The sequence below is a fragment of the Paroedura picta genome, chromosome 2, assembly GCF_049243985.1.
Source record: "Paroedura picta isolate Pp20150507F chromosome 2, Ppicta_v3.0, whole genome shotgun sequence".
Taxonomy (NCBI): Eukaryota; Metazoa; Chordata; class Lepidosauria; order Squamata; family Gekkonidae; genus Paroedura; species Paroedura picta.
In genome coordinates this window covers 165,187,385-165,209,485 of record NC_135370.1, presented here as the reverse complement: position 1 = coordinate 165,209,485, position 22,101 = coordinate 165,187,385, and the positions used below count along the sequence as shown (strand labels likewise).

The 22,101-nt window shown below is 45.8% G+C and overlaps 1 protein-coding gene across 2 annotated transcripts in view; it reads left to right on the top strand.

Moving 5' to 3' along the window:
- The window catches only part of CCDC85C (coiled-coil domain containing 85C), a 199,354-nt gene that overhangs the window by 136,127 nt on the left and 41,126 nt on the right, over positions 1-22,101 (top strand). Inside the window, exons 2-3 of one of the 2 annotated variants that reach the window (XM_077323643.1) lie at positions 3,640-3,716; positions 12,476-12,514. In XM_077323643.1, coding sequence (XP_077179758.1) covers positions 3,640-3,716; positions 12,476-12,514 — 116 coding nt within the window. The remainder of the gene's footprint in view (positions 1-3,639; positions 3,717-12,475; positions 12,515-22,101) is intronic. The other variant, XM_077323644.1, reaches the window with a different exon arrangement.

Below are 22,101 nucleotides of genomic sequence, written 5' to 3'. Positions count from 1 at the left end.
GGCATTATTTATTCAGTGGCTTATGTATTTATGCACCAAATTTTGGAACTCCCGTACCTCAGACCTCCGTGCTGCAGGCTGCCAAGATAAATTCAGCCAGCCCATCAGGTAGACAAGTTGGCTTACCAGGGGCTCAATAAATCTAGTTTTGCTGCCTGTCTCGAGCAACAAAACAAAACAGGGCATTTGCAAGCCCTTGACAGTCCAGGCGAATTAGCTGATAAACTGTCTTTATTGTGTTGGGTTACTAGCTGAGCAAGCCTGACCTGCTGTGATACAGATTGTTTTTCAGATGTTTTTCAGAATTCAGGCTACTGTTTCTTCTCTCCCCCCCCCCCCTTCCCCCATCCATAAGGAGGAGATGGAGTTTTATTCATCTCATGCAAAGCTCTTTTTCAAAAGGAAATGTTCATTTGTCATGGGGAGATATTTGTATTATATGTACTTCCATAAAATCACTCGTCTTAGAGCCGCTGTTATGTTTTTCTCTGTGTGCTGCCTGCCAGGCTATATACAATGCCACAGTTCCCAAGTATTTTCCAATTTTTCCCATCAGTAGTCAAAGTGCTTTAAGAGATTAGTCGCAACGTGCCAGCCGGGTGGCAAAACTGCTCAATGACACAAGGAGACTCTCAAATTATATTCTGAATTGTTTTACATGCTGCTATTGCAGAATAATGTCCAATCCCTCCCCCCCCCCAATACCTGCATGGCAGGGACTCTAGAGCAGTGTTCTCAGCCTGGAGTTCGGGACCCCTTAAGGGGTCGAATGACCCTTTCACGGGGGTTGCAGCAGGGCAAGTAGCTTGGTCAGGGAGGCGCCATCCACACAACAGCCTTGTGGGTTAGATCGAAATAGAGCGTTCGTCTTTCTGGAGCAGTGGAAAAGAGCAAGATGGGCATGGTGGGACAAGAAGCAGGACTGAATTGAGAAAGCCCAGAAAGAAAACAATTTATCATGAACAATGGATTTTCAAGCCATTGGTCAGTTTGGGTTTAATTTCTGTGAAAGAACACTTGCCTAATTGTATGGTTGGGGGTCACCACAACATGAGGAACTGTATTAAAGGGTCACGACATAAGAAGAAGAAGAAGAAGAAGAAGAAGAAGAAGAAGAAGAAGAAGAAGAAGAAGAAGAAGAAGAAGAAGAAGAAGAAGAAGAAGAAGAAGAAGAAGAAGAAGAAGAAGAATTGTTTCTTATATGCCGCTGACAAACCTACCTTTATCGACATCCATACTTGCCCTGCTTCCCTCCCCGAGACAGCCTCGACCCAGAAAAAGTCCAGCTGAGTTGGTTCTTATATGCTGCTTTTCCCTACCCGAAGGAGGCTCAAAGCGGCTTACAGTCGCCTTCCCATTCCTCTCCCCACACCCTGTGGGGTGGGTGAGGCTGAGAGAGCCCTGATATCACTGCTCGGTCAGAACAGTTTTATCAGTGCCGTGGCGAGCCCAAGGTCACCCAGCTGGCTGCATGTGGGGGAGTGCAGAATCGAACCTGGCTTGCAGATTAGAAGTCCGCACTCCTAACCACTACACCAAACTGGCTCTTAGGAAGGTTGAGAACCATTGAGGTAAAGGTTGCACCTGGATTCCAGTGCGAAGATAATATCTCACTAGCCATATATGGAGAATAACAATTCATGTGATATTGTGACTGGAATGATACAAAGGCTGGTTCACACATTCATGCACACATCGTCTGAAGATTGATTGATTTATAAATTTATACCCCACCTCTTTTGGCAACTGCTGACTCTAGGGGGCTCATAATAAAAACAGTAAAACGACAATCCAAGTATATCAGCAATTAAACATCCCCATCCAAAATTAAAACAGTCTAACAATATGTTCATCCCAGTGAGTTTTCTGTATGGATGAGTATTCCTAGACTGAACACCAAATCTGAGAAATATCCTGTCCTTCTAGGCTTCCCATTTTCATGCTGGGACAAAGAATTGCCAGCCCCCAGCCTCTGTTTCCCACCCACAAGGCATTACAAATACAAAGAAAAAATGGCCTCCACATAGGAGCACTCTAGGAATTTCCCCTGTATTTTGTGATCAACACCATATAGATTAGGTGCGGCAACCGAGAACATCACCTGGTATTGGTGTCACATCCTTTCCAGACTCCACCCCTCCCCAGGCACCACTCCCTGGATCTCTCAGCATTTTCCAGGACAGTGTTGGGAACCATATCTCAGATATACTAACTTACAATGGAATCCAAATTCAGCAGCAAGTGATTTTACAAAATTGGATGCATAGTATGGCTTGGGACTGTGTAAGAAACGTGGTGGCAGAAGTGGGACTGGTATGTTGGAAAAGTGCAGTGTGGCTAAATCTGTCAAAAAGGGAACTAGGAAAGGGACTCATGTCTAGAACAGCTCCATGTTCTAGGAGCCAGGATCTTTGACCCTGCTGTTTCTGTCTGCCTAAAATCTGCCTAATGAGGACCCATTATGTTAATCTGATGAAGTGGAGTTTAATACATAACAAGCTAGAATAAAAACCTATTATTCTTCAAGTCACGACAAGACTACAGTTTACATTTTTAAATTAATATTTTACAGTTTTGAGGGTTATCAACTAGGGGTGCAAGACTGTTGCCTTCTGTCACTGGGGGCTTTATGGGGCAGGACAAGGAGTGGACGTGATTCAATTCATTGGCGTCACATCTGGGTAAAAACTGGGACAATATGTGGAATTTTGAGTCTGGGTAACTGGCACTAGTACAAAATGGCTGCCATAGGAGGCGGAGCCAAACATAAATTCTCACACTAGAGGAATGGGGCTGGGAGAATATAAACAAACATACACAGAAACCCAAGGGGGAATACACTCATAGGAGTACCAATGGGGAAAGGGAGGAGAAACGCACAAATGAAGACAAGACCATGAGGAAGAACAGCTATTCTGCTCTGAAGCTCTTCCTCACAGTTGATCTGTGGGTTCTGTTTACAAAATTATAGATCTAAATGAAGAAGCTCTTTATTTGTACAAAGACAGCTGGTTCTGCCTTGAAACACAGGGTAGCCACCTGGGAAGCGCCTGCAGGTGACACAACATCCAAGGAGCCCCACTCTAATGTATTATATAAATACTGCTGATTACTGTAACGATCTTGGCTCATTCATAGTCTTTGGGTGAAATTCAGACCCCACTCCCTTCCAAAAGAAAAACAACCAGGTGCTTTTGTCCTGCAGTCATCCCTCACCTCACTCACCTCTCTTGAAGGAAACAGCTGCACAAAGCCTTCCCATGTCCCCCTCTTGCTCTTCTTGTGGAATGCTAAAATGGCTCCTCAGCTGCTGTTTTCAATTGAGGCTGGACCTCATTATTTCAGCCCAGTGCCTTGAAAGGCCAAGATCACTGGAGAAGGAACCCTTAAGGGGTGTGACACACTTTCTTGAGGTTCTGGATGTTCTCTTTTGAGGGCCTTTGTTGTTTTAATGGATTCAAGCTGTGAGATGCCTCCTTAGCTGCCGCAGGGCTTGTTCTTGAACTCCTCTCTTGACCTTTCCCTTCCACTGAGAGGGAACACTGGTGCAGTTGTGAAGCTATCTTTGCTCATCTCCAAAGCGCTGTCTCTCGGGAAGGTTAATCTCTCTGTATCTTTTTTTTTTTTTTCTCCTTTAAGATTCATCTTCCAACTACATCAGACAGCTGGAAACGAAAGTCAAACTCCTGGAGGACGATAATAAACTTCTTTCTCAGGTAAGTGGCTTTGCTGCCTGTCACGGCTGGAAATTCTGCCAATTAAGGTTGCCAACCTCCAGAGGGGACCTGGAGACCTCCTAGAATTGTAACTAATCTCCAGGCCACAGAGATCGGTTCCCCTGGAGAGAATGCCTGCTTTGGTGGTGGGACTCTATGGTATTGTGCCCTGCTCCAATGCAGTTTTACCCTCCTATATTCACTCAAGTCAAGGAGTTTGGAATGGGGTTGGGTGCTTCGGTGGCCAAAGCACACCACCCTCGTTCGGAAGGAAGTCGTCTTTTTCTCAGCAAAGCTTTTATCCTTATCGCCTCTGATGAGAATTTCAGTGTCTCTTCTTACCTCCTCAGGTATGTAGGAGTAGCAAGCATACCTATGCTCTCCTTCAATCTGACTCGGGAAGCCTTAAGTTGAGTTCAGGTTATTATATATCTATTCTTATTTAATTTACCGCCCGCTCAGCAGGGCCAGCTAAGGGCGGTTTTCATCATCTAGGACAGTGGTCCCTAATCTTTTTATCACCGGGGACTGGTCAGCGCTTGAGGATTTTACTGAGGCCCGGGGGGGGTAGTCTTTTGCCGAGGGATGCCGCTACTGCCTGAGCCCCTGCTCCGCTTGCTTTCCCACCGGTGCCCCTGACTTCCCGCCGCCCACTGGGGGCGCTGCCAGCAGCAGCTGTGCAGTGCCACACCAAGGGGGAGCCCCAGCCATGGTGGCCGCTGGAGAGCATCAAAGATGAGCTGGTGGCAGAGTGGCAGGGCAGCCCCCGAGGCAGCAGCCAAGGAGGAGGACAAAGAGGAGCCGTGGCCCGGTACTGGATGATCCACGGACCGGTCCCGGGTTGGGGACCACTGATCTAGGACATATAACAATACAGGCCATTGCAGTTAAAACAAAACTTAAAATGAAATATTAAAGCCAGTCAGCCTAACAATCAGTCAGCATGTAAAATCTAAAATCTAAAGCTAGTTGGCATATAAGCAAATCAGATCAGATGTCAGCAGAACCAGTACTGAATCAACATCAGATCACCCGAGACTAGTCAGGGGGCATCTTTGATAGCGGGGGCTAGTAGATGTTGATGTTTCACTGGCCTCAACCAAAGCCCCGGTGGAAGTGCTCCGTCTTACTGGCCCTGCAGAACTATGCTAGATTGTGCAGGACATTGTGTGAATGCTCCATAAAACAGCAGAGGCAACCCACCACCCACATGGGGAAGAGTTCCCTTGCAGCATCAACCCAAGTTTGGATTCTGTGCAGTTTTCAACTCTGAAGCTACCTGTATTTAAGCAAGGAAACGAAACCAACAAACGATTGGTCTAAATGGGCTCATATTTGGTCATTTGAGCTTCAGTGTATGGCAATATACCTTTGTTCATTCTCCAAAGGAAAAGGCTTTGAATTTTAATGTCATTTTTAAAAAATGGTGGGGGGAATAATCCAACTCTAAAGCGAAAAGCCAACAAGCCTACATCAGCGGCCTGTCTAATAACATGAACGGCAGGTTGAAAGGAGGATCTGGAATCTATTCTTCTGCTTGCATGAGACTGGCCTTCTGACTTCTCTTGTGTTGAAAGACTACAGAGAGTGTGGAATGATGAGGTGTAATTAAAAGTCTTACGCTAACTTAATTGGGAGGGGTGGGAGATGGAGAGGGAGATGGAGACACAAAAGGAAATTTGTTTCCTGGGAGAGGCACTTACCAGCAAAGGGTCTCTGTGTTTCAGACTTCTTTGTAGCAGGGGACATTTAAAAAAAAACAAAGCTTGCAGTAGGGTTTTCAGCCAGAAGATCGAATTACCGTCGATGCAGCGCTATTTTGCTTCCATGTTTAGCTCTTGGAAAGACGCCAGGTAGACTTCCATAATCGCTAGTGATTTGCTAATCTCTTTAATGCACAGGCATTGTCGGATACTTAGGATGTCAGATTTCAGCACTCCAGGGCCTTGTCAACACAACTTACTACCAGTAAGCTAGCAGCTTTCCACAAATCATTGACTGTCAGTATGCAAGTAGGATAAAAAAAAAACACACACTGGGACTCGAACCCCAGTTCAGCTGGTGGTCTTGTTAGCATCCCAGCTGCTCCAGGGAACAGTTGTCAGCATTTGAAAGCAGACCAGCTAATAGAGTTTGGTGTTCTCCTTTCTACTGGGTTCTGTCCTAGCAACAGTAAAACTCATCACAAAGAGGGTTTTAACAGGCAGGACTCAGGTGGAGACTAATTAGCTGCCGTTAATCAAACCATATATTACATTAAACTCCAAATACGGCTTAATCAGAGCAGAGCGCCTAATAACCGTGGCTGTGTTCTTCTCCCTCCCTCCAAATTCTTAGCCCAGTTTCCAGGCTAAACTAATAAAAATTAGAAGTCTGAAACTGAGATCATGCTGATGTGGTGGGTTATGGTTTTGGGAGAAATCTAAGACACTTGAAGCTGCTTTATGTTGCATCAGACCACTGTTCTTTCAAGGTCAGGCCATATAATCATAGAGTTGGAAGGGTCCAAATGCCCGCAGGATGCAGGAAATTCCCAACTTCCTGCTCAACCATAGGGCCATGTGAAGATGATGCCCCTCCCCAAACCAGAATCTCTCGCCAGTCTACTCTGAATTGCAGTGGCTTTCCAGGGTCTCAGATCAAGGTCTCATACACTATTAGCCTGGTCTTAGTTTTTATGTATGTGTAATATTATTGTAGAGCCTCTTGTGGCGCAGAGTGGTAAGGCAGCCGTCTGAAAGCTTTGCCCATGAGGCTTGGAGTTCGATCCCAGCAGCCGGCTCAAGGTTGACTCAGCCTTCCATCCTTCTGAGGTCGGTAAAATGAGTACCCAGCTTGCTGGGGGGTAAACGGTAATGAGTGGGGAAGGCACTGGCAAACCACCCTATATTGAGTCTGCCAAGAAAACGCTAGAGGGCGTCACCCCACGGGTCAGACATGACTCGGTGCTTGCACAGGGGATACCTTTACCTTTACCTAATATTATTGTGACCCCTGAATAAGGCCACTAGAGTCGAAATGCGTTGGGTCTATTGATGTAACATGTGTAGGATGAGCAGAGCTGAAGCCAGTTGGGTAACCTTGGGCCAGGCACAGTTCTCATTGCGGTGGCCTCTAGCCTGGAGAACCAGGTTTGATTCCCCACTCCTCCATATGCAACCAGCTGGGTGACATTAGGCCATTCACAATTCTCAGGGCTCCCTCGGTCTCCCAGGGTGTCTGTTATGGGAAGAGAAGAACAGGCACTTGTAAGCTGCTTTAAGACTCCTTCAGGTAGAGAAAAGCAGGGTACAAAAACCCAGCTCTTCTCTTCTTCTCTCTTCAGCAGTGCTTACAGTCTGTATTGTGGCACATGAGCCATCAGAAGGGTTCTTAAGAACCTTTTCTCAATTAGGGTGATTAGCTGACCCATGGGCTTTCCATGCACATATTTGTTTTGCTTTGTTTACTTCAATTATAGCCCACCTTTCTCACTGTGACTCAAGGCAAATTAAAAACAAGGCAACATAGATCATTATTTTAAAAAGTCATACAGCCAACGGTGAATAAAACTGGGCTGCAAAACAGAGAGAACCATGCACGAAAAAAACAGCATAATACATGCAGCGTGACGGTATAATGAACACAATACACCTCAACAGAGTTAATTTCAGAACTGCAGAACAGTGCACCATAAAATGGCGATCTATAGAAGGAACAGGGCAATGAAAACTGCTTAATGTTTCTCCGATATTGTGTGTAGGTGTGTGTTAAGCGCTGTCAATGTGCTTCCGAATTATGGCCGCCCTATGAATTAACATTCTCCAAAACGTCCTCTCTAAAACCGCATTCCCTGGACGACTTTCCAAGCAATTTAATTCTGCACCTTCTGCAGAAAGAAAAAAGTATGGGCGCTTTCCTGACCTTAAGAGAGAATGCGTGGGGAGAAAAAAAAAATCTTATTTTAAAAAGCATGAAGTTATTGGCTTCATGCAGCCAGCTTTCATGTGCTGACTTTACACATAGTTTCTGTATCTCCAGATAGCCATGTGAATAAGTAATCGGTCAATTTTGCAGTCAATAGTAACAACCTTTATGTGGCAAAGATACTAGAGACAATGTCCAGTAATTTGCTCTGAAAATTTAAAGCTTCCAAATTCGGCAAGGGAGCTTTAAGGGGAGGGGTCGCCTTTTTGTCGGTTTGTTTCTTTTGAAGCAAGTACACATTTCCCATTCAGCTGCCGAGAGCTTGGCTCTGCTCCCACACTTGCCTGGGATCAGCTGTCAAAATATCAGCAGGCCTGTAGCCTCTATTCCAGGGGTAGTCAAACTGCGGCCCTCCAGATGTCCATGAACTACAATTCCCAGAAGCCCCTGCCAGCATTTGCTGGCAGGGGCTTCTGGGAATTGTAGTCCATGGACATCTGGAGGGCCGCAGTTTGACTACCCCTGCTCTATTCAGAGCCAGCATGCCCAGAGAATTTTCCTGGTCAGAGAGTGGCTTTAAATTTATTGGAGACCATTGACCCAGAAAGCATCCCAGCTCCGAACTGAGCACTCATTTCAGTCGCGGAGCAGCAAGATGGCAAAATGGGAGGATATTTGCCCCGGAGATCAGGATACGATTTCTAACAAAAGCTTCAAGTTGCCTAGCAAGAGGCTTCTTGGTGCTTTTTAGCAGATCGGTGGATTAATGCTAGGGCTGAAGTTTAGAACTGGAAGGTTCGGGTTTCTGAGACTTCCGCCTTTGGCATAGTGGATTGAGCGTGTTGTCAGAGTTTAAATATGCAAAGAGGGGCGAGGCAGCAAGCGATGTAAAAGAATACAAGAGTTTTATTTAGAAGAGAAACAGCTTGGTGAGTAAGAGAGGAGATAGCCTTGTCTAACGGTATTCAGTCTGTTCTGGAGGCAAGCAGGGAGGAAGTCATTAAAGAGCCAATCAGGACACTGGAGAAGAGTATTTGAAATATACCAGGAAGTTCTAATTATGATAAATACACATCTTTTCCAATGCCCTCTGTTGGACATTCTTTATATGCTTTTGAATCATGCACATTACAGATATTTGTTGCATATTCTTAACAGAGAACGATTATGCACAGGGCAGAAAGGCTGAGTGCTAAGGGCAGGTTTTATATAGGGATTTTATATTGTTTTAGGGGCTTTTAATGGTGGGCCAACTGTTGTAACCCACCAAAAGGCTTGCTTGGGAGTGGCAGGATACAGATACAAACACAAACAAATAAACAAATATTACCTGAGGTCACACTTAGCATGATTAGGGAGAGTGTTATCTTTTTGATCCATCTTCCCCCTTCCAGGAATAACTGGATAATTTCTCCTATTATTGTATTGGTTCCCCGCTTGTGGTTTACATTGAAATGCTTGTGCCTTCAGCCCAGAGCTCTCATTAAGTGAGAAACATTAAAGGGCCCCCTCCCATCCTCCTCCCAGAACCCTGTTGCAATCTGTACTTATCGGCTGTGTAATGTGGCAATTATTTCCTAGGGGAGTACTGTATATATCTCCCACAAGTAACACAAAGTTGCAAATCTGCCTTTATTTCCCCCACGTCTTCTCCCGATTGTGGGGGTGGAGATTGTTATTATTTTAACATACGATATCGGAAGGCCAATTTGAGCAGCAGAGTGACTCATAGCATGAAAAACGTTTCCTACATTCAGTCTCTGCTCAGAATCCAATAAAGGTAAGAACATGCGGTCGCCTTTCAGCTGGAAGAACTCTGCTATGTTCTATTGGGGTCTCTGTGTTTATTGTAAGGAAAATGCAAAATTCTGCTTTGATCCAAATTGCTCAATCCTACATGCATTATATACTTCGAATTATATGTTTGGAATCAATCCGCTTCCCCTGTATTGTATTGTATTGTATTGTATTGTATTGTATTGTATTGTATTGTATTGTATTGTATTGTATTGTATTGTATTGTATTGTATTTCTATACCGCCCTTCCATATGGCTCAGGGCAGTTTACATACAACATGGGGGATACATGGAACAAATTAATATATAATATCTTTAAACCGCTCCTGTGGAGCAGTCTAAATAAAAGAGTAAGCCCTAAGGGGGGGGGGGAGAAAGGGCCCAATCAGGAGCCCAATCAGGAGCCGTGAAGTGGATAACAAATCTAATATCCATTGTTGAAACAGCCTAGGGAGTGGGACGTGTCCGGCTGTCCAAGTTAGAATGGGGCCAATCAGGGTGCAGCCAGCTTTGCCCTGATTGGCTGTGCCCCTGCAGCTCCTGCCCTCCGTCTCTGGACTCTAGCCTCTTTGCTCTCAGATGCCTCAGTGCCTGGAGCCAGCAGCAGGTAAGGGCAGAGGCTCTAGGCAAAGAGTCGTGGTGGAGGGCTTGCTAACGAGGGCCCCTTGGACTGCTAGGTTGGGCCTGCTGACGAGGGCCTCCCGGCTTGCTGACTGCCTGCTAAGGAGCTCTGTCCCGGCCCTGCTAACGAGCTGCCCAGCCCCCACCCACCCCACTTGATCTGGCTGCAAGCTGCGGCCCAAAGCCACCTTAAGCTACCTGGCCAGGGGCCAGGGGAGGGGACCCTTTCAAGGCCCGTTCTTAGGAACGGGCTTTGAAGCTAGTAGACAAATAACTAAATAAACAAATTGAGCAGGGGATTGGACTAGATGGCCTGAATGGCCCCTTCCAACTATGATTCTCGACGTTTTCCTTCTCTCTCCTGCCTCGAAGACAGAGTTTCATTCCTTTCTCCTTTCTCTGGAATGGCAGAGAGAGAAGCCATTTTGGAATATTAATAACATTGCTCCATTTCCTGACATCTGCTGAACACAACACACACGGTGTCACACATTGCCACATAGCATTTGCTGCCGACACCCCACGGAGCTGCTGCGATAAATATTTTTACAACTGTTCATTTTACCACGGAAATCTTCAAGCAAAAAAAAAAATGCCCCTCATTAATGACCCCCCGCTATGCGTCAAACTCCCCCCCCCCAGCATTATCTCTCTGCTGTCAGTTATGAGTTCTAATTTGCACCCCCATCATCCAAACAGTGTCTGTCATTGTGTTTCTTTCAGTCTGGACTCGCACAATCTTCAGATAGTTAAAAGCGGAGGCAGGGCGGGAGAGAAATGTAAAGAATAAAATACATAAAAATACATAAAAAATTATCATTGATGTCTGGGTGAATTCCCCCTGACGTTACCCTTATGAAACGAAAAGGGCCTTTTCAGTTGTTTTCCCACTCTTGTTGGCAAAGTCCTTCCTTAAGTAATTTCAAGATCCTCCATTTTACCTGTTTCCTTGAGTGGTTTGCTTTCCTGCAGTATATCTCCCCCTGAGTCACAAATTGTCTTGATGAACAAAAGGTAATTTATATATTGTTCTTGCCCCTCCAAGAGGCAGGACATCGTACGTGGTTCTCCTGCTGTCCACTTTAATTTATACAACTCATAGAATCATAGAATCATAGAATCATAGAGTTGGAAGGGGCCATACAGGCCATCTAGTCCAACCCCCTGCTCAACGCAGGATTAGCCCTAAGCATCCTAAAGCATCCAAGAAAAGTGTGTATCCAACCTTTGCTTGAAGACTGCCAGTGAGGGGGAGCTCACCACCTCCTTAGGCAGCCTATTCCACTGCTGAACTACTCTGACTGAGAAAAACCTTTTCCTGATATCTAGCCTATATCGTTGTACTTGAAGTTTAAACCCATTACTGCGTGTCCTTTCCTCTGCAGCCAGCAGAAACAGCATCCTGCCCTCCTCCAAGTGACAACCTTTCAAATACTTAAAGAGGGCTATCATGTCCCCTCTCAACCTCCTTTTCTCCAGGCTGAACATTCCCAAGTCCCTCAACCTATCTTCATAGGGCTTGGTCCCTTGATATATATACCTTCCTTTCTTACACAATGGAGATCCAAAGCCAAACAGTGTTGCCCCTTCCTCCCTTTTAGTCTTACAGCAGCGACTCTGTGAGGGAGATGAGGCTGAAAGAGTGACGGGCCCAAGGTCACTCAGCAAACTTTCACGACTGAGTGGAGATTTGAGCTTAAGAGCCAGTGGTTAAGAAAGGTGGATTTGATTCTCCACTCTTCCACATGCAACCAGCTGGGTGACCTTGGGCCAGTCACAGTTCCTCTGCGAACTCTCTCAGCCCCATTTACTTCACAGGGTGTCTGTTGTGGGAAGAGGAAGCGAAAGGTGTTTGTAAGCCACTTTTGATTAAGAGCAGCGGCTTCTAATCTGGTGAGTTGGGTCTGATGCCCCGCACCTCCACGTGCAGCCAGCTGGGTGACCCTGAGCTAGTTACAGCCCTGATAAACTGTTCTGACCGAGCAGTGATATCAGGGCTCTCTCAGCCTCACCCACCTCACAGGGGGTCTGTTGTGGGGAGAGGAAGGGAAGGCGATTGTAAGCCACTTTGAGACTCCTTAGGGTAGTGAAAAGTGGGGAATAAGAACCAACTCGTCTTCCTTTGTGTAGTGAAAAGCAGCTCTTTTTTTTCTTCTTCATCACCATCTTCTTTTACCAGAGACTCGGCTGGCACGAACCACTAAATAATATTGCTGGTCACAATAAAACTAAGTGACTAACCCGAGTGGGATTAATGGCTGAGCGGGATTGGAACCCAAGCCCAGCATTCTGCGTGAATCACTGCACTGGCTTTGACAAGGCAGCACTGAGAAATGTTCCTTGTAAATTTTAGGATGTCATTTTGAAGAAGAAATTAACATTGTTTTGTTCCTGTCAGAACTGGAGATGCATAACGTTCTCTTATTTCTTCCTAGCTCGCTGGTCCCAACAGTTCACCAAGAAAGTTCATTAAGGTAGAGATGTCTTCTGCCACTTTTAGCATTCTGGGTGTGGGGAAGCTTTGGCCTGTGGTATTGGTGATGGGTCCTTTGCTGCTTTTGTGGGTCTAGCTTGCAGGTGGCTTCCATTTTGGATACGCCCAGGATTTTTAAAAATGCATGCGGAATTATTTCTCCCATTCCATACCGCAGCTGGATCTGTGGATAGTGAAAGCTTACTATTGGAACGAACTTTTCAAAGCCAATTCGTTTAATGCGAACCAGCGTGGACATCTCTGAAAGGAACGGCTCTACCATTTAATTAACCTTGATGCAAATAAGTGATTGTGTTGAATCTCAAAAGCTTCAGCAAATTCAGCTATGAGCAGAACAATTTATGGGCCTCCTCTTAATAAGAGCGGCTTAAGTTGTTTATTGCAGTGATATTTATTGGCTTGAAGACAGTGCAATTACTCATGTCTTTCCTCTCAGATACCATCCTTCACTTGTCTGGTTTTTTTTATGGACAATGGATTGCAGAGTTGTTGGGAGGTGGTGTTTTTATCATGCAGTATGTAGGTAGACCCCCTTAGGGAGAAGTGGTTGGCGTTGTATTCGCCTTGAAATACCATGGAGTTTTCTGTTCTCTGTTTTCCTTTTGTTCTTGTTGTCAAGTTGCAGCCGGCATGTGGTGACCATATAGGGGTTTCAAGGCCGTTGTAAATAGAACCTGGGGTGAGAATTATATGCCACATTTTTTAAAATGGCTCACTGGGACTTTTAATTCTACTCATTCATTTATATTTGCATTTGTATTCTGTCCTCCCCTGGTGGCTCAGGGCAGATCACATCGAGTTTAAAAATACAATATTAACTTACCAATAAATGACACGTCCCACGTAAATTAAACATTTTAAAATCTAAAATTAAGGTTTTGAAATCACATAACGCTGCCTCCTCTCACAAAACTTAAGAGCTGAATGGGGTGTTTGTGTGCTATATAATAATTTCTTGGAGGATTTGATTGAATGGGTGGATTTCAGGCAGGGAAGCCAGCATGTTCTTTCTCCAGGGGCCTTAACAGTTAAGCCACCCCTGTTCCAAACCATTCCATTTTACTACAGCAGTCTTCCTGGATTAAGGATGCTCTCCTGAACGTTTTTGTTTTATGCATTTTAAGAAATTATAAACACGCGGGGGCCTTCCTCAGGTAGGCCATTCCATGAGGTTGGAAACGCAACCACAAAGGCATGGGTACAGGCAGCTGTCTGTCTTACCCATTGGCCGGGTGCATCTTGGGTAAGCTTTACCTGCTCTTAAACCAGGGGTAGTCAAACTGCGGCCCTCCAGATGTCCATGGACTACAATTCCCAGAAGCCCCTGCCAGCAAATGCTGGCAGGGGCTTCTTGGAATTGTAGTCCATGGACATCTGGAGGGCCGCAGTTTGACTACCCCTGTCTTAAACTCTTTGCTCTCCTTGACTCTTCTAGTCCAGTATTGCCTACGTTCTCACTGAGAATCACCAATTCTGCAGACTGAGATCTCGTACTTGGGGACTCTGGGGATTGAATCTTGGATCTTCTGCATGCAAAGCACGCACCCCGTGGCTGATCTCTGGCACCTGGACACAAGCAACGTCTGGTCCTGTGCCTTTTACCTAGATGGTGTGGGCGTAAGATACAATCTGCTGTCTCTTTTGGTCAGAATCAGTGACTTAAAAGCAGACAAAGCATCGGACTTGGCTTGGCTTGGCATCTGGAAACGATGACCGGCACCGGGAAGCCGACAATCTGTGGCGATGTCTGGGGCAGGCCCCATTCTGCAGCCGAACGTGTTCCCTGCTGCTCCTTCCCCAGCGCGGAGCTTTGACTGACAGGAACGGAAAGCCCCAGACGCACATGTTATCATTAGAGGGATGCTTTCGAACGGCATGGCGCTTGACAAGATTGATGCTCTTTCTGTTTTCCTTTGCAAGCCTGACTAGCAAGTGGCAGCTTTGACAGACCAAACTGGGGGGAGGTTGTCTTTGTTTTTTTAAAAAAAGGCCTTACCCAGGAGGAAGTCGACAGAATCAAAGTGACAAAATAATCTTGCTGAGAACAGTTGGCCATTGCTTTTCTGTGAAGCCTCTAATGCACTGGTTCTTAAGCACTGAAACGAAAGCCCTGGTCTCTGTTGGGCTGAGAGCCGAAACCACAAGTGGGTAATGTTTTTGGAAGGAAGGATTCTGAGCTGTCAGCCCAGTCCTGCCATGTTGCTGTAACCTTGTTCCACCCCAGCTTAACAAAAGTACATTGTGTTTTTAAAAGCCAGCAGTGGTATAGTGGTTAAGAGCAGGGGACTCAGATCTGGAGAACTAGGTTTGATTCCCCCTTCCTCCTCCCCATGAAGGCTGCTGGGTGACCTTGGGCCAGTCACAGTTCTCTCAGAACTCTCTCAGCCCCACCTGCCTCACAGGGTGCCTGCTGCGGGGAGAGGAAGGTAAAGGCGATGGTAAGCCGCTTTGAGACTTTAAGGTAGACAAAAGTGGGGTATAAAAACTTTCTCATCTAAACCTGGATAAAAGCTCCAGGGATAGAGATGGTGGTGTAAGTTAATCTGTGATATGATTATAACTTTTAGATTTCGGCTGAAGGAAAGGTGAAAAGATTGCTGTGAGCAGGGCAGGTTCCAGGTTTTGGGAAGCCCCAGGCAGAGAGTTCCCAGGACCCCCATCCCTTTTTCTACCCACCTCTAGGAATCCATGCATGCCAGCTCCCCCTCCCCATATGCCTCCCACCTGCCTGTTGAACTTTCCTAGAGGTGCTAGACTCCAGGTGGGGACTGAGGATCCCCAGGAATGGCAGCTCATCTCCAGACTACAGAGATTAGTTTCCCTGGAGAAACTGGACAATTGATTGCATTGTTTTATTTTGTTGTGGCTCACTCTGAGCCAACCAGGAAGGGCAAGCTATAAAAATAAAGTTGTTGTTATTATATTCTTTCTTTCTTTCTTTCTTTCTTTCTTTCTTTCTTTCTTTCTTTCTTTCTTTCTTTCTTTCTTTCTTTCTTTCATTCATTCATTCATTCATTCATTCATTCATTCATTCATAGGATTTGTAGGCCACCCCTCTCCTACCACAAGTCGTGGGGTGGCTGACAATGCATAGAAAATCCATACATAAATATTTGATATATTAAATAGTAAAACTACAAATAAAAATTAATGTCTATTAAAATGAAAGATGCTACAATTATCTCACTAAACATAGTTACCAAAAAGAGTTTAGGCAGATTGTGAGTAGGTGGGTAGGAAGAGATGTGCCAGTGTTTGTCTCCTGTGGCTTTCCTTGCGTACCCAGGGAATTGCTGATCGCCACTGTGGGATGGTAGGTGAATTTCCTCCAGGCCAGGCTGGATTCTGGAGATTTTTGGTGGGGGGATCACCGGGGCATGACATTGGGGTCACTGTGGGTGGGCAGGTTGTTGTGAGTTCCTGCACTTCCCCCTGCTCCCTGTGAGCTCTCCCACTGCCCAGAGGCCCTGGGCAATGCGTGTAGCTGAGACCACAGTAAATTGCTAGCAAATCGGTAAGCAGAGGGTCAAGGGCAGCAAGCTTTAGCAGGAGTCCCAAGCACTGGCAACTGCCCCACTCAGGGTTTGTTGACGCCAGCCCTGGCTGGGAGTATGTCTTTCAGACGTTCTCTGTGCCTGCCAGATCATTGGATGTGCCAGCTGCTAGAAGCCTTTCAGTGACTTCCATTCCCGAGGGTTGTGTTCTTTGCAGTGGGCACTGCCACCTACCCTTCTACCTGGAAAAGCTAATGAAGTACTTGTCAGCCAAAAGGCTGACCTTTTCTCAGCGGGACTCATAGGAGGCCACGAAAGGCCGGGGGAGGCCTGTGTTTGAAGGGCTTTAACCGCCGTTTGATTTGTTTCCACATCTACAACACGAAAAAACAGGCGGTTCTGAATAAATATCCTAACAGAAAAAGGGAGAACCTGTCCCAGGCTATCAAATCAGTTAACAATATTATACAATCTCTATTGTAATGATAAATGAAACAACCTGAACGGACTCTAGATTTTGTTCTGTTTTCAAAGTAGACCTTTCATCGGCGGTTGTTTCCTCCTATGATTTTCAAACCTATCCTAGAAGTTTTCAATATTTCAACCAACTCAAAATTTTAATCAAAATTCTCTGCATATAATGCCGGCCTTCAGCTCGCAGGTATGGGAGAGCTTTGTCCAGATGCCACTATACTTTGAAAACGGAACAAAATCTAGAGTCCATTCTGGTTGCTTCATTGATCATTAAAATAGAGATTGTATAAAAGATATTGTTAACTGATTTGATAGCCTGAGACGGGTTCTCCCTTTTTTTGTTTCCACATCTCACTGTTTGGATTTGAAGGGCAGGTTCGGAGTGCTGTGAGCATCGTAGGTGTTCTCTCTTTCTTTTTTTTGTCATGTCTCCCTTTTTTTTAGCCTTGCACGTTGGTGGAAGGGATCGTGCGACTGTTAATGCAGTTCTTTTGGCCATTAATTTTCAAACAAACCACATGAAAGGCAGCGTGGTACAGTGCTTAAGAGTGGAGTTCCCACTGCTACCCCTCTTGCTAGCTAAATTCCCCAACTCAATCTAATTTGAGTAAAAATCCAGACACTCAGATGACTATTTCCCTCCCTAATATGATCTGGACAGACATTGCCAGTTCTTTATTTCTTTTTTTAAAACCCCAAAGCCCCAAGAGCCCAAGGTATTAGGGCTCAAACCCAATTTTCTGATCTGAAACAGGCCTTCATTATAGCTACAGGCCTTGTAGCAGTGAGGAAAATTTATTCAGCGCTGCCTGAGGGACTCTCAGCTGTTTTTACTTTATTACTGTTTCTTTTTGGGGGGGCAGGCTTGAAATTAAAGATGGCGTCATGACTTCCATCATTTCCTTCCTGGTTCTCAGTACCAATGTGCGCCAGCTTACTTTCACTCTCCAAATTAGCCCTTCTTCCCGGTATCAGAATAGCATGGAGAAATGCATGCATGAGCCATATAGTCCCAGCCTGCCATTTGCACAATCAGAGCTCACTCAATTTTTAAACAAACAACCGGGTCTGTGCTACGGGGCAGCAAAACCACATTGCCACATACACACAGGAGAAATTGCTGCAGCAGCTTTTTTTCAATGAGCACTTTTGCATGTTCCCTTCTGCAAATAAGTTGTCATCTCTTGATAAAATGCTTGCTCCTATATTACATTCATCCGGACCTGGAGGGCCTGGGCAAGCCTGATCTTGTCAGATCTCCGAATCTAAGTCAGGTGGGCGCTGGTTAACATTTGTATGGGAATCACAGAACCATAGAATCATAGAGTTGGAAGGGGCCATACAGGCCATCGAGTCCAACCCCCTGCTCAATGCAGGATCAGCCCTAAGCATCCAAAAAAATGTTCACAGTCAGAGTAGTTCAGCAGTGGAATAGGCTGCCTAAGGAGATGGTGAGCTCCCCCTCACTGGCAGTCTTCAAGCAAAGGTTGGATGCACACTTTTCTTGGATGCTTTAGGATGCTTAGGGCTGATCCTGCGTTGAGCAGGGGGTTGGACTAGATGGCCTATATGACCCTTCCAACTCTATGATTCTATTATTCTAAAGCATCCAAGAAAAGTGTGCATCCAACCTTTGCTTGAAGACTGCCAGTGAGGAGGAGTTTACCACCTCCTTAGGCAGCCTATTCCACTGCTAAACTACTCTGACTGTAAAAATGTTTCCCCTGATATCTAGCCTATATCGCTGTACTTGTAGTTTAAACCCATTACTGTGTGTCCTTTCCTCTGCAGCCAATGGGAACAGCATCCTGCCCTCCTCCAAGTGACAACGTTTCAAATACTTAAAGAGGGCTATCATGTCCCCTCTCAACCTCCTATCAAGGAATAGCAGGGCCGTCATGCAGGGGCAGGCAATGGCAAACCAACTCCTAGTGTCCCTTGCCTTGAAAATCTATAGCAGGGGTGGTGAAACCATGGCTCTCCAGATGTTTCTGGTCTTCAGTTATCATGAGTCCCTGCCATAAGGCTTAATATCTTGGGCTTTGGGGTTTTTTTTGCTTTTTAAGAAATACTGCCAATGTCTGCCCAGATCATATTAGGGGGGAAATGGCCACTTGAGTGTCTGGATTGTTACCCAAATTAGATTGAGTTGGGGAATTTGGCTAACAAAAGGGGTAACAATAGGATCTCCACCAGTGTATGCCAACGTTATTCCCTTAGAAACTCTCAAATGAACTAGACTGGATTGAATGAAAGTAGTTTTTATTAAGAGAACAATTTAAAGGTAACTCACAAACTTGCATATAAAATCAGAATGTCACACATAGAAGACTGGAAAAGCAGAGCTGAGAGAGTGCAATAGGGGAATACAAAGCAGAAAGCATAGCTACCATGTTGATGTGAAGAAGTCCATGGGAGAAACGACCAGTGTCTCTGAAAAAAAGGTGAAGTAGCCTACACACAAACAGCTGGGATATGCAGGATGTCCAAAGAAACACACACGAAGAGGTTCTGGTGTGTGGCTTAAATAGCAACACCTTAGAGCCCTATTGTCAGTGGTTAACAGCCCCTGTAGGCTTGCAGTGGCCTCACCTGAAGAGTCCAGGCTTGAGTCCTGGAGGCATGGCCTCAGACTGGCATGTGGAGTTTTTTTTCTTTCACATTTTGTGAAAGAATAGCAGGATAAGAGTTTTTTAGGGAAAGCCACTGAAGAAAGGCTTGATCCTTGAAAACAGTAAAAGCTATCTAGATTCCATTTTGGCTTGACCCCTATATAGTCATACTTTTCAATAAAAAGAAAAATATGCAAGAAAACTGATAATTTATTATTTGAAACGCCGTCTGGTCTATCTGTCAGTTTGAAATTCCAGGTGAGGGCTGGAGACCTCTGTTCGTATCCGGGCACGCAGCCAGAGAAGCTAGGCCCCTGGGTGCCGGAGGCTCCTCCTCCAGCATGGCATGGTAAACTTTGCCTCAGCCTTGTCTTCTGCCATGTGCCCACCAGCCAACACCACCCATGGGAAGATGAAGTAGTAGTAGAAGAAGAAGAGTTGGTTCTTATATGCCACTTTTCTCTACCCAAAAGAGTCTCAAAGCGGCTTACATTCGCCTTCCCTTTCCTCTCCTCACAACAGACACCCTGTGAGGGAGGTCAGGCAGAGAAACCCTGATGTTACTGTTCAGTCAGAACAGCTTTCTCAGTGCTGTGGCGAGCCCAAGGTCACCCAGCTGGCTGCTGGATTCTACTCTTGGCTTGGCCTCCATCGTCACCTCTCAGGTGCCCCCTCACCAGCCCCACCTTTGCCTTTGCACCTTCCTCTGGCCGTCACCTGTTGGCCCTCAGCGCGCAGAGTTGGTACACCGAGGAGTGGGCACATCTCAGAAGCATCCGCTGCAGCCCCTCACTTGCTTCCAGGGCACTGTTACCCAGTTGGGAGGGCATGACGGGCACCCCCCCTGCCTCCCCACTTATGGCCTGCAGAGAGGTAGGAGAAATAGCAAAAAAAAAAAAAAAACCCACAGAATTGATATGCCCATCAACCCTGGGTGAGCCATATTCTGATGTAACAAATTCACCCTTGTTAAAATAGTTTTATGTCATGCCTGAACTGACTCATGCCTTGTGAGCTTTGGCCTTGGCATTTTTCAAAGAGGTGAGGTGGGTGACGCTGAGAGAGTCTTGATATTACTGAAGAAGAAGAGTTGGTTCCTATATGCCACTTTTCTCTACCTGAAGGAGTCTCAGAGCGGCTTACAGTTGCCTTCCCATTCCTCTCCCCACAACAGACACCCTGTGAGGTGGGTGAGGCTGAGAGAGCCCTGATATCACTGCTCTGTCAGAACAGCTTTATCAGTGCCATAGCGAGCCCAAGGCCTCCCAGCTGGCTGCATGTGGGGGAGCGCAGATTTGAACCCAGCTCACCAGATTAGAAGTCCATACTCCTAAGCACTACACCAAAGTGGCTCTCTCATTCCCACACACACACATACAGTCACCTGGGTGACCTTGGGCCACCTGGGTGACCTGTTACAGCTGTTCTGACTGAGCAGTCCTCTTAAACCAACTCTTATTCTTCTGAGTGTGATGAGGAACCAAGAAAGTAGAATGGATGGGTACCTCACATAGCAGTCCTGAGTCCTGCTTTTTTCATCAGCTGTGATGCCAGGCTCAGTAGCTTAGCTCTTTTTTAATACCCCACTTTTCATTACTCAAAGAAATCCCTAAAGTGGCTTGCAAACACCTTTCCCTTCCTGTCCCCACAACAGACACTCTGTGAGGTAGGTGAGGCTTAGAGAACTCTAACAGAACTGTTATTCAAGAACAGCCCTCTTCAAGAGAACTGTGACTGGCTCAAGGTCACCCAGCTGGCTGCATGTAGAGGAGTGGGGAATCAAACCCAGTTCTCCAGATTAAGAGTCCATCGCTCTTAACCACAATACCAAACTGGTATAGAACCTTGACCTGGGGGAGACAGCACATCAACTGGTGATCCCAGTTTGTGATGGGCTCCTCTCCTGTCCCTGGGGATTTCCTTATCTTTAGTCCACCCCAAGCAGAAAATAAAACAACAATATCCCTTCTCTTTCAGTAAGCCGGTAATACAAAAACACAGAATACAAGTTTAAGCGGAACGATGTCTTCTCTTTATGCATTGTTAGCCGCAGTCCGCTAATGAGCAATCGGGGCTTTCTTTTTCTTGGCACTCTCTTTAGAAACTTGGAAACAAAGCCTGCCCTGGTGCATAAATGTTTGTAAGCACCAAAGAGCACGCAAGGAAGGTTTTAGAAGGGTAATTAAAATACTTTATCCCTCTTATAGCTGTTGTAACATCTTATTAGATTTGACTGGAACCGGGAACATATTGTTTGTCTGAGGCATCTGGGCTGCAAAGGAGCGATTGAGCAGGTCTCCTGACGGCATTTGCTGAAATGGACCGAGCTGTTTAAAATGGTGCTTGATAAGGCTGCGTTGTGACAAAAGGAGACAAGGTTTTTGGAGATCTGCAGTGAGTCTTCATGGCTGCATGCAGGTGGACAACTCCCATCACCTCACACGTTCTTACGGTGGGGGTTGCTCCCTCCCTCCCAGCCTAGGACATATCTGTGCATTCCAGAGTCTGCTCCAATTGGATGGCATCCAATGAGCCATTTCAGCTCAGGGAATGCCCTCTCTAGGCAGGCGGGGGACGATTTCCTGGCAAGCGGAACAGAGTTCAGGTAACCAGCAGTTCCCCGCTAGCCAATGACTGGACTTTTCAGCCTTTTAATGCATTAAACACCCAAGGTACTTTTCAACTCTCTGTTCTTAGATTAATATGTGAGAATTTAATTAACTTTCTCCGAGAATTTTACTCTTTTTAAAATCTTGACAAGATGAATGGGTGAGTCCCTATTTTAAAAAAATGTCAATTGGCTGACATTCCATTCATATTTCCTCACTAAAGGTTAATGTGATAGATTCTCAGGGCAGAATGGGCTGTCAAGTCACAGCAAAGTTATGGGGACTCCATAAGGTTTTCAAGGGAACAGATTTAATTAGATCACGGGTAGTCAAACTGCGGCCCTCCAGATGTCCATGGACTACAATTCCCAGAAGCCC